The sequence below is a fragment of the Schistocerca gregaria genome, chromosome 2 (assembly GCF_023897955.1).
Source record: "Schistocerca gregaria isolate iqSchGreg1 chromosome 2, iqSchGreg1.2, whole genome shotgun sequence".
Lineage (NCBI taxonomy): Eukaryota > Metazoa > Arthropoda > Insecta > Orthoptera > Acrididae > Schistocerca > Schistocerca gregaria.
In genome coordinates, this window is record NC_064921.1 from 888062833 (window position 1) to 888076413 (window position 13581).

General features: G+C 37.4%; 1 protein-coding gene across 1 annotated transcript in view; it reads right to left on the bottom strand.

The window, feature by feature from the left end:
• The window catches only part of LOC126335328 (luc7-like protein 3), a 142610-nt gene that overhangs the window by 27818 nt on the left and 101211 nt on the right, over positions 1–13581 (bottom strand). Inside the window, exon 8 of the mRNA XM_049998484.1 lies at positions 10118–10271. Coding sequence (XP_049854441.1) covers positions 10162–10271 — 110 coding nt within the window. The 3' untranslated portion in view covers positions 10118–10161. The remainder of the gene's footprint in view (positions 1–10117; positions 10272–13581) is intronic.

Genomic DNA, 13581 nt, shown 5'->3' on the forward strand with positions numbered 1-13581 from the left:
TTGATATGTCTAATGTCTACATAGAACTGTGCTAATAACTTAGTATTAGCATTCAAGGAAATAATTTACAGTGAAAAAAAAATTATGTTTAGCTGTATAATAATGTTTAAAAATTTATGTTAGGTCAAATGATGACTGTAACCCTTGGTAATATATAATGCAGACAGGGCATCTCTCCAAGCATTCTTATTAAATTACTGTCACCTCAGAGAATTGCACAAATCTTTTTAAGGGAAAAATATGTTCATTGATTGGCAATTAGGATATACATTAAAATAAAAAGTGCACTTTCATTCAAATATATTTAACACATAAGCATTACAACACAAAAACTTGCACTGTGTGATATTTTTTGAAACACTTCAAGGAGGACTGTTACCATCATCATTTCACTCAAGTTATTGAAAAATGAATCACTGTCATCATAAAAATCATTGTCACTTTTGTTTTCACTTAGACGTTCCTCCAAAAGCTCTACAATCTCTTCCTCAGAAATGACTGTGCATGACAAACTAACCATTTTCACCAACGTATTTGACTGTAATAATTACAACCTTTCTCTCAACAGAACTGCTACAGTTCGACACAGAGTTCTCTAATGGCAGTACTATGCAGCGATGCCCAGTGAAGTCAGAGTCCCCAAGAATGGAGCATGTGAGAGCTATGGAAAATTGTATTGAATAAGGATCGACTGATGCGGAAAAGAAACTTCGCTGTGTTAAGAATCACTTGCCATGGGTGTGGAAAGGGTTAAATATTTGTGGAGACTCAAAAAGAAATGAGAAGGGAGATTTAAAATAGGATGCAGGTGCCCTTGTGCCTACATAAGCGAACTAAGGTCAGGTGGTGTATCTAAAAATATGTACTGGGTGCAAAACAACTAGGGTCATAAGCGCCCATGTCAGAACTGTCGAACACGAAAATGAAAAAGGAGTTAAAAACAACTACATGTTAAGCCCAATTGATGGAAGGAAAGACAGCTAAAGAAAGGGACTTGGAGAAAAGTCTGTAAAATATGCCACAGAGACAATGGAGTTCCTGAACTAAAGGTTAAATGTCCTTTGCACTATTGCAACAATGGATAAAAAGTTAAATGCGGTCGACAGCCAGCATGTCATTCACTAAAATGGCCAATAACTCAGATGGCAAACATGAATGAGAACATAAGTGGTTGAAAAATGGGCATTCCCTAAGGAAATGGTGAACTGTCAAAAATTGAGGGCAATGAGCACAAAGAGCTGGGGGATCATCAGTTAACAAATGGTGATGGTGAAAAAGACATTGCCCAATATGCAACCAAGCTAAAATAATGATCTCAGAGAGAGAGGACCAAGGCACTGAGAAAGGTTTAATTCTCCGGAGCATGTTGCCATGAAGGGACGGCCAGTTGGTATGCCAAAGTGACACCACATGCTGACAGACGGTAACACAGAGATCACTGGAGGGAATGGAAAACTAGCAGGCCGAGGTAGGAGAATGGCAGCCTCTTTTCCCCATCAGATGGAGGTTAACAGCGACTCACATAAACCTCACAATGGCTCCATCAAGAGCGAGCAAGTGAAATCATTCCTGAACCCACTACAGTAAGGGATGGATGGTGTACAAAACACACAGGTTCTGAAGGGCACTAAGAAAGTCAGAGCACATGACAATTTAAAAGCCTGTGTCGCCGGATGTATTGTGTGGGATGAAAAAAGAGCGAAGAGCTCCGCTGTAAATACTGAGCAGTTTTCTGGAAGCCAAGGGCGGAAGCACACTCAACACAATGGTAATCCAAGAGCCATCAGTGTACACAAAGGTACAATCGCGATGTTCCGTGCGAAGGTCAAGAAACTTATGGTGATAGGCCGAGTCTGGAGTAATGTCCTTAGGAAGCAAATGCTGTCCAAGAAGGCAAGACAGTAAAGGGTCACACCCGTTGGCAAAGTGGCAGGTAGTGTGAAGTTGAGCTGCCGGAGCAATAGCCGAAAGCAAACTCTGGAGGTAAAAGAGAAGAGGGATGCACCCCATACTGGCGATCAAAGGAGTCAACGAAGGAGGCGGCACAGGATGGGTGGCCAGGCATGGTAGACAAACAGCATGTGTATCTGCTGAGGAGAAAATCATGGCTGCATGACAGAGGTAGTTCGGCAACTTCTGCATACCTGTAGATGTATAAACAAAACACACACAGTCTAGTTTTGAATGGACAAGGGACCAATACAAATGAAGGAGGACAGTTACAGAGTAAATAATGCTTTGTAGCAGGGAGGTTCATGATAGTAAAACTTAGTAGGCTAAAAATGAAAGACGCATCAATTGGACCAACAATAATAAAATGTGGGGAGAGAAATAACCAGGTCAGTAGATGGTAAGTTCAGGTGAGTGTCCCAAATGGCTCTGCAAGTGATTGCGGCACACTTGCACATGCATCCCACTCCCAATTTGTTATAGTCAAAGTTAAAGATGGGAACAGCAACCATTTCATTATTCATCAGAGAGCTACCCCTAAAACGGAAACTATGGTATAGATGAGAAATAGGGTAACTGCATCTAGAAGCATGATCAACAGGGTGAAAGGTCAATAACCAAAGCAACTGGTAAAGGAGGTAGGGACAAGAGACCCCAGATCTAACATGCAGCAGGAGGTGTCTCCAACCATCTGCATGGATTGATTCACTTTTCCATGGGCTAATATATCAATGAAAATAATCAATTTTTGAAAAGATAATGTAACTGAATAGCTAAATAATCTACTCACCAAGCAGCAGCAGAACATAGATATGAAGGTTAAGGGACTGTGCAATCTTTTGGAGCCAGTGGCTTCTCCTCCTGGCAGAAGGGCTGAAATGGAAAGAAAAAGAATTGGGGTGGAAAGGGGGAAGAATATGGAGGGGTGGGGAGACTGGGGAGGTTTAGAAAATGGGGAGAGTTTCGAAAAGTCACCCAGAACACTGGGTGAGGGGAAACATACAAAATATGATGACAAGCACAGATACACTCACTTTTCCGTCAGAGAGAACTGGAAGTGATGAGGAAGGGTCCTAAGAGAGGCCCTTAGATGGAATGAAAAAGTTGTCAAAATGCAGCTTGGGATTGACCACTGGTCCCATGGCAGTCACTAGACCATTGATGGTGAGGAGGAGGAGGAGTAACACTCAGATAATTTGCAGCACACCAGTCTCTTGGACCCAAGGGGAGCTGAATGCCAACTCTTAACATGAAACAATTGGTGGTATAAAAACTGATGAATAAAAATTGGCAAGGAGACTTGAAATCCCGAGTTATAGAAGATAAGTAAAATGATGGCACCGAGTAGCATCACAGGCCTAGTGTAGGTCAAAAAGTGCTGCAATGAGATACTGACACTTAGAAAAAGGCTGTCAAATTGCTGTTTCCAGCCTAATCAGATGGTTGATTGTGCACCCCCTGCCCAAAAACCGCACTGGTAGGGGGCTACAAGGCCCTGTGATTTGAGACCCCAGCATATTCACTGTGCTACTATCCTTTCAGTCTGTTGGCAGAGCATGTTGGCGAGGAATCAATTGGTAGCTGCTGATGGCAAGGATCCTTTTGCTTTGTTTAATAATTAAGATAGCAATATTATCTAGTGTTTGAGGAGGAAAAGCACCTTCTGGCCAAATATGGTTTAGCATCCTTTCATATGATGGATCATCTAACTATGAATTCAATCTGGGCTGGGGCCACATCAAGTGGCGAGTCAAGAGCATTAAGTAGTTCCAAATTAGGGAAAGGGTTATTTTGTAACTCAGTGTGACAGGGTAAAGGATATGGAAAAGTCTTTTATGCTTTTGACAGGTTTCTGGGTAGTGTGGATCCAAAGCAAGGTACCAATTCACATTCTTCCACATATACAAATCATTGCCAGAGATGAAAGTAGATGTAAGTGCAGAATAATATCCTCAGACTGAGTGGGAATCGAAACTAGGGCCTTCCGATTTGCACTCTGTCACTTAGCCAGTGAGCTTGCGACACATTATTTACATCTTAACATGTGCACCTTACTTTATTGTGTGTGCCTTGACTAATTAGTTTTAGAAGAACTTTAGTTGGTTTCATGATACCTTCTACTATGAATACATGCAATTTGTTTGTTTTGATATAACAGCAAGGTACCCGCTACATAATAATAATATAACAAGTATCAGCCACATTGTTTTCTTCAAATATTAGCTTGTTCAGGGGAATAATGCTTAAATTTTTTTATTTACTCAGTCATTCATAAATCTGGACAGGATGTATGTTTCTTTGGTTTTCATTGCCAGTACATGGCTTCCATTGCTGCAAGTTTTAGAAAGCAACAAACAGCATTTCTGCAGTTTACTTTGCATATTTGGTCAGATTTTTTTCCCTCCAATGCCCAAATTGTTCCCGTACATAGCTTTTCCCTAACAGAATTCCATACTGTCTAAATCATTTGTCTTAAATTTGTAATTGATCATCATGTTATGCTACATTGCTATTATACTTGCTGACTGTATTGTTACGGAAATTTGCAGTCAAATGTGAGAATGACAATAACAAAATAACAAAACAGGAAGCTGATGTCACCTGATGGAGAAGGAGCTTTGAGCAGCCACTACTCCAGCATGAAAAGTTACATTTGTTGTTGTTGATACGTTAGATTAAAGGTATTTTCCTATAGCAAAAATATGTACAAAGCACATATGATTTCTGCACAGTCCTTACAGTTAGTACACGTATCTTAGCCTGGCATTCATAAATACAGATCTATTTTTTTACTTTTCATATGACAGTCTCAGTCAGTGACTTTGTACTCTTAACTGCCATATGTCTGCATCAGACTACAAAGTAGCAGGTGCACATCACACGAAAGTACTTAGTTGAGGTCATCACAATATTGGTTCGACCATGTTAACATCATTTTATGTAACAGTACTCGTATATCCTCTTACACGATTATGTATTGGAATGGATTCCATGTGGTAAAATCAAAAAACCTCCCTATTAACAAAGTAAGGAAGAGAACAAGTTTCTAAATCTATCTTCCGTTAAGATATATAAGGAGGCACACTACTTTTGCTCAGCCACAATGACCAATTTCAAGAGCACATTTACAAGTCAGGTAACATATAATGCACACCTTTTAAAAAAAAAAAAAGTGTGACCAAAGTGTTAGCACCTCCACTGATTGATAAAGTAGATGAGCTTCTTGTTTGTTTAGAAAATTTAGAAACTGATGGTGGAATAAATGTAGTATGCCAGTCTGAACATCATATAGTCACAGATATGGAAAAGGGAGACACTATGGAGAGAGGAGGAGTTGCTATACCTGTTGAAATTTATCTCAGAGTGAAAAATTTATGAACTAATTTTTTTTTGCATTCAACAACATATACACACATGTGTGTGTTTGCTTGTACTAAATAATGGTATTTTTTTAATTGTAACTGTGTATAGGTCCCCACTGGGAAGTTTTCAGATAATTTTGAAAAACTTGGCTTCTTTGTTGTGCTGTCTGTCAGGCAGAGGGAAACAGATTATTGTTTGTGGGGATTTCAATGTAGATTTTCTGAAAGAGTCTGATAGAAAGCTTGAGTTTGAAGTATTACTTGGTTCTTTCAATTTCATGCCAGTTGTTGATTTTCCTACTTGGATGGTACAAGAAAGCAGCACACTGATAGATAATTACATTACATTAATACCTGTTCCATAGATAATGAATCTGAATTTTTTTTAATGATGTGGAATTTGTCAGATAACACACACACACACACACACACACACACACACACACACACACACACACACGGGGTGTTCAAAAAGTCTCTCCGCAGCGCCATATGATTGTTACCCGCATGTGCTACATGCCGCAGTGAATGTGCTGAAATGAAACTCAGAGAAATACAAGTTATTAATTTATTGAATATTCATTTTTTCTTACAAATTTTCAAATTACATGTTGAAAGTGCCCCCCCTGTTGTTGAATACACAATTCAATTCATCTAATCATGTTCCAAACACAAGCTGTAACATTTCTTCTTTAACAGAAGCAGTGAAAGTGGATATTGCAGTTTTCAATTCATTGATGGATTTTGTACGGTTTTTGTAGACAGTTGCTTTAGAAGAAAAGTCAGGTGGTGTTAGGTCAGGCGATCATGGAGGCGAAAGCCCCTGTCAAATTATACAATCACCAAAAACACCAGCAAGCAGTGACATTGAAATGCGAGTTATATGTGCGGTTGCACTATCTTGTTGAAAATAACCACCAGTATTTCACTTAACACAAGTTCTCCTATGAACAGGTACAGAATATCACTGTGGTATCATGCATTTATTGTTTCATTGAAAAACCCAAGCAGGTGAACAATCATACGGCGTGTGTGTGTGTGTGTGTGTGTGTGTGTGTGTGTGTGTGTGTATGTGTTATTCATGATCTATGGAACAAGTATTAATGTAATGATAATCGATAGTCACTAATTTACTCTTCACACACACACACACACACACACACACACACACACACACACACACACACGGTGGCACTAGACTGTTTACAAAGATTTCCCAGGCAACAAGATGCATGGTCAGCAAAGAATGGTGTTTGAACTGGGAAGGAGTAAAATATTTAGAGCAGAGACAGGACTTCATTTCATGAAATTTCATCAACAAACATGTCCCATAGGTACCATTTTTGTAACTACCCTCCTCAAAATTAATCAAACATCATCTAGTAATTTTGAAAGTTCTAACAGTGGAACTATTTTAAAGTCTCTTTTATTCAGCAAATTTGGATAAAATTATGCAATAAATTCAATCTCTTCCATGTAACTGAAAATTGCGTGTTTTATACACAAAGAAACTAAGACTGTCACAGTATTATGGAATCAGCTGCATTTAATTATACAGTGAAACATCTTTATAATGTTCCTCCATATAATGTTTTCCTCCGTATTACGTCAGTTTTTTTCGGTCCCGACTAAAAGCCCATATGAAAAATGTTAAAATTTTCCTCTTTACTGAGTTTCCTCTATATTACAATTTCCTCCATGTAACACTCATATTTTTGGAACCCTGGACAATCATTTACCTCTTTATAATGTTTAAGTGACTGGATGTAGACACACAGTTTTCCGTTCTGTGGATTCATAATTTGCACCAGCTCAAAAAGCCTGCGCTCAGCGTGTTTCATGTGTCAGTGGCAGAACCCGGTCACATGACGTGACGCACATTCTGCTTGCGATCTTTTTGGTGCCATTTCAGTCTATGCTTTTTATTCATAGCATGTTGTGTGAACTGAGCAGCAAACAGTTTGTGTGTCTAGTGAGAGTGTGTCTTCGATGTAACTTTTTTTTTTTAAGCTTTCATCAGTGGACATGAGTGAAAAGTGGAAGAAAATTTCTCTGGAAGAGAAGTTTTCTGTTATTAAAAAAGTGGAGGCGTCTTCTGGTGTGAGTCACGTGAAGCTAGTGAAGCAATTTGAACTGGCGCCCTCAACACTACTATGAAAAACAGATAGTCGATAATGGAAGGGTTTGAGAATTGTGGAAATTCTAAACGCATGCATGTGAAACCATCGACTTACGACGAAATGGAGGAAGTTTTATTAACTTGGTTTCAGAAAGCAAACATTCCTATAAACTGAACTATTCTGAAGGAGAAGGTGCTTAAATATCACTGCAGTTAGGAATGGAAAATTTTAAGGCATCCAATGGATGGATTGATAAATTTTGACAGCATCATGGTGGTGTATACAAAGCGGAATGTGGAGAAAGTTAAAAGTGTGGATGTACAAACTAACTCAGTGGATGCAGACTCTCCCTAATCTGATACATGGCTACAAACTGATAAGACATTTACTTTTCATGGGGAAAATTGTCATGGCGGTAAGAAGAGCAAGAAACATCTTACCGTTTTGTTGCGTACAAACATTGATGCAGTGAAAACTGAAACCTTTGGTTATCGCAAAGCCAAAAAATCCAAGGTGCTTCAAAAACATTTCCATGTTTCCGTGCAAATATAAAAACAATGCCAAGGCATGGATGACGAGTGAGATATTTTTACATTTTCTCAGAGAATTTGACGCCAAAATGGGGAGTGCTGCAAGAAAAGTGCTGCTGTTTGTGGATAAATGTGCAGCACGTCCATCAGACGTATCCTTTCTGAGAAATGTGAAAGTAATTTTCCTGTCACCCAACTGCACCAGCCACCTGCAACCTTTGGACTTGGGGAATAATACACGTCCTTGTAAAAAAAGGCCTTGAATTTGATGGACCAAAGAAAACCAGGAAGCCAGCAGAGCTCACAACTGAAGCTGAATATTTTACAGGCAATAAATTTAATTATGTACTTGTGGAGGGAAGTCAGTGCTGAAACTATTAAAAACTGTTTTACAAAAGCGGATTCTGTGAAAATGAGATGGCAGCTCCTGTGGAAGATGTTGCAAGTGATTTGCAAGAGTTTCAGGAATTAATAGGCAGTGATTCTGTCACTTTTGAGATCTTTTTGGCTGTGGATGTCAATGTGGCAACCACAGGAGTACAAAGTATTGAGGAGCTGACTGCATAGAGAAGTTTGGAGAATAATAGTGGTAGTGGAAATGACAGTGACAAGGAAGATGACCCTGTGCCCTCATATACTAAGGCAGCTGAAGCCTTTGAAACATTCAGGAGATATATGATGGCCCATAGACTTGAGGACAGAATGAGCAATAAATGATTGCCATACAGTCAAGGAGAAACAGAAAACAAATATGCTTGCTTGAATATTTTAAAAAATCATAGGTATGTGATTTTCAGATTGCATAGGTTTCTAGAGTATTGTGCAAATTTAAGTTCCATTTCATAAATTAATTATTAAAGTATTTTTTTTGTAACTAATTCTTTTTTAGTCTGCACCACTTATTGTGTTTTTATGTAATATGTGCAGTATATCATAAACAAAAACATATTCTATAATTGGGTCAACTGAAGAACGGGATGCCACCTGTCAGCTATGGACAATGTCGTCTTATCTTAAAAATTTGTTATAACTTTTCACAGTACAAACTGATCCATTTACTTTCACCCATCCACCTACCGGGTCCCATGATTTAATTACAAAAAACTAATCATTTGATACATTGATCATTTGCAATGAATATAATATTACGGTATTGTGAAAATTTAAAATGTCGTCTATGGCACCATTTTGTCAAAGCTGATTAGTGATATCCCTATCTCCAGTAATGCCCTATAATTATTATTTGGAAGCCTTCCTCTTTATAGTGTTTTCCTCTATACAGTATTCAGAATTTGTGGTCCCTTGAAAAACATTATATAGAGGTTTCACTGTAGTGTGTTAAAAGTGTTTTTATTCTAACACAAATATGTTGAAGAGGAAATTATTGCATTGTTTAGGTACTGGTTAGCAAAACGAAATATACAATATTTGAAAAACTATGCCTTGAAGGAATAAAGACAGCAACACATATACATCAAGAAGTATAAGAATGGATCAGGGTTCATACACTTATTCTCAAAATTGAATGACTTTCAACATACAAGCTACACATGTTGGTTTGCTAAGGAACTATCGCACCGACTTTGATGGATGAAACAGTATTTTTCGCCCCCGTATGGAATAAAATATGTTAAACTATTCACAAGTATCAAGAATATAGGGGAAAATTACAGGCATTCCTTGTTACTGAAACACAAAAAATTTAAGTTTGTGTTACTACCACCTACATACAGCATGAAATTACAAACACCTATTTATCAGACACAGATCAAGCAGCCACATACAAAGTTCCAATAATAAAGTTATTAAAATGTGTGGATGAAAAAAGTTCCAATTAGAATAAATTCAAGAATGACTTCATATTAAAATTGCTTTACATTTACTAACATGCTGCGAGACCACTGCATAAATATTTTTATACCACTAACACAATTATCTTTCTAATACAATGAGGATAAGAACATATAACCAAACAAAGCTGGAATAGGGAATTTTTCCATTTGTAACAGGGCCTCCTGTGACAGACAAATCTGGTAGTGGGGTTAAGGAAGGCCAACATGTCTCACTTACCTCATAGCTGATTTTTCTGAAAGGCAAATTGGTAAGTAGCATTTGATTTTCCTCAGCAGTAATCTCAATGAAACTGAGCACATACCTGTTTGGAGAATCTCACTCACTGATTCAAATGTTGGGCACTTGCTACACATTCCCATGCGATCCGCTTCCTCCTGCACTCCGTGAACTGTGCCTGTAATGACTGGAGCTACGATGAGGTGATGATCCACGTCTACTTGAATCTCCATTTACTCCTATAAAAATATATATATATATATATTATATATTTACTATACTATTAAGATAGAGATGAAGATAACAAGTTCAAGTTCATATTATTGTATAATCTTTATGTTAATGCCATCTAGTACCACAGAAAGGGATAGTTAGCAACACTTTGTATTGACTACATTAAAACTATAAATCAGTTTTTTCCAATGATACAGATGTAATAGGAAGGAAGAACTAAACAAGAAACTATACAATTTGCTGTCACTTGGGGCTATGGTCACGATGTAACTATACAAATATTTTGTTGCTTACCAAAGTACAACTCTGAATGACCGATTCATGTGCCTTCGTGGCTTAACTTCACAAATCATTGCATAACTACAATTCACTCTCACTTAACAATAATAATGCTTGTTTGTGTTATTCCAGTCTTCCTGCTGAACTTGTGCTTTAATTCTGTGTTCTTTCACAACTGCTAATTATTGAGCCATTTCTCTAGAACATGATTCATGGCTGTTAAAATGACACTTCATTTAATCTTTTTTTTCCAGTCTAAAGCATGATTTACACGAGTGACTTTCTTGTCCATACTGACTACTTGTGACAAGTATGACTACTGCACCACACTATGTCTATTATTCCTGTACACTGACTTGGATGGTAAGCTGCCATTTGTGTTTACGTACCACTGAAACAAATTGTCTCTGTGAAGTGCTATCTGCTGTCCATTTTGTGCTTGTATTTAGATATTAAGGGTGCTTGCTGTGTCTCTGTCTTACAGGTATAGATCATTTATTTATGGATACTTTAATGGTTCACACTTGTGTTTATAACAAAATACTCAGTACATTCTGCCCAGTCACACAATTAATGATATGTATGTAAACTGTAACAACTAGTTTCAATATTTTCTAAATACAGTAAAGGGATGGGAACTTTGTGGAATGAAATGCAGCAAAAGGACCCTAACTTTGCTGAGAATCCAAGAGCAGAAACCACCACACTTTCAGGCTATACATGCTCCTTAATCTACAGGCTGTTTTTCTCCTTTTCCAACACTTTGATTTTGTAGTGTAACATCGCATTCTTCAGAATAGCATGTTCCACTCTTATTCTCTTACACAAATGAAAGATTTTTGTGACAGCTGAAAAAATAGGTGGTTTAGGTAGTAGGCAAGTGTAAAACATCCCATTCTGCACACTCTTGTTTCTATGTCTGTGTAAATGTACGTCATGTCTGCTCTTAACATTGGCAAGGCATCACAGCAAATAAACCTTTACATCTGCTGTGGCACAGCACTTGCTCCTTGGGCACTGTGGCTTGGTAATGCCTTGATGGTCAAGGGAGAGAAAAATGTGCTCAACAACGTAAACAAGCAGAAACAAATGTCATTTTAAAAACTGTCCTTACTTTTGATTGCTGATGTCATAGTAAGACACACATCTGTTTTAAACAGTATGTCATGAGCTATGAGAGTTGCTCAACCATCACTGTAATTAAAGCTGTGTAGAAAAATCAATGGGTGTAAAATGCAGAAAAATTATCACTAAGCTGTGTATGTCATTTAGTAGCTCGGACAGATACAGCTCTCTTCTAGCACCAATAAATCACATCACAGTGAAGTAGTCCAAGAAAACTGTCATGTGGTACTGCAAAGCAGTACCATGCAAGTAATTAGCTTTAAGAACTGCAACCAGAAATTACTTACGACGTAAACTATCATACACACAATATGGGTGACAGATCATGCTTGAAGTACATAACACAAGGTAACACCACAAAACGTCTCATTTGGCTTACTTCAGCAACAGGACTGCCTAGTTGTTTACACCTCGTTTAGCTCCCTGGTGCAGGATGCAAATTTGAGGTGTGAAAGAGAGAGTATTTGGGATTTTACACAAAAAAGGAGAAAAATTACACTGTTGTCCCAAGCAACACAGGTACACAAAGTAAAAACAAAAGTAGATATAGGAGAGTACATGCTGCAGTGTCACGCAATGTGATTGCAATATTTACGAAGAAGTAATTCCATCATGTTGTAAAACAAAAGTAAGTGTAAATTATCACTACACTAGGTGTAAGCAAGATTAGCTGACCATATTAACTGGGTCTACAACAAGAAATAGGTACATATTGAGTGATTTGTTCAGAGTGTTGTAGATAAATGAACAATTGCCTCTTCTTGTTTGTTTCAAAACAAAATAACAGGATATCATAGCCTTAAGTGTATGTAGTATTGCTACCTTATGACTAAGGCTACATGTAACATGGAAAATTTGTCAGCAGAGATATTAAAAAAACTTAGGAAGCTAGACCAGTTAGAAGAACTGGTAAACAGACATTAAACCACAAAGCAAGAGTTAACTGATGTTATTATCACACTTAAAACCCAAAATGAGGCAATAAAAAAATGGCATCTCCGATATAAAGACACAAGGAGAGGAAGTAGCTATGGAAGCAGACTCTGCAAATGATAAACCTTCTAATGTAGAAACTCTTAAGATTAGATTTGCCTAAGAAGCTGCCTGTCAAACTAAACTAATAGAGTAACCCAATAGGCAATGAAGTGAACGAACAATTTCAAGAGATACTTAATTAACCCAAAATGTTATATTCTTACAGATTTACAACAGGAATCTATAGACTGGAGTACTAAATAATAAGTGTCAAACTCTGTGTCAATTTGAAACAGCATTTAAAAGAGAATTTTTGTGTCCTAGTGAGCTTACTAAAGTCTATGATTATTTTAAACCCACATATGAAAAATACTTATGCTGTAGTGAAAGTGTAACTGGGGGACTGAGTTGTGATTTTGCCACATGTCAACATTTAAATGAAGCTTTAAACTGTAACAAGTTTCTAAACGGTGATTTTGGCCTAATATGCACCGGCAATGACGAAAGTAGAATTACAAGTGGAGATACTCAAATACAAAGTGGGATCAATGAGTAATGGGAATGTTTTTATTCTGTGGGCTTTAGAAATAAATTTTTCATTTTTTTTTATCTTGTTGGTTCTCATTTTCCTGACATATGTTTGCATTTCAGCTGTTTTTGATTAAAGTCGGAAAGATTATTACATGTGTTTTTGAGTGCTTCGTGAATTTTTAATTTTGAATAAGATGAATTGAAGAATTTGCATTAAAGTTTGGTTGAAAAATGGAATAAAGTGCAGCATTGCATTCAAAATTTTGACTCTGGCTATTTATTTATTTATTTATTTATTTATTTAACCTGGCAAGATTAGGGCCATCAGGCCCTCTCTTACATCTAACCAGGCATTCTACTTATTTTACAGTCATATGTTTTAGTAGGCATGTTAAACTACATCTA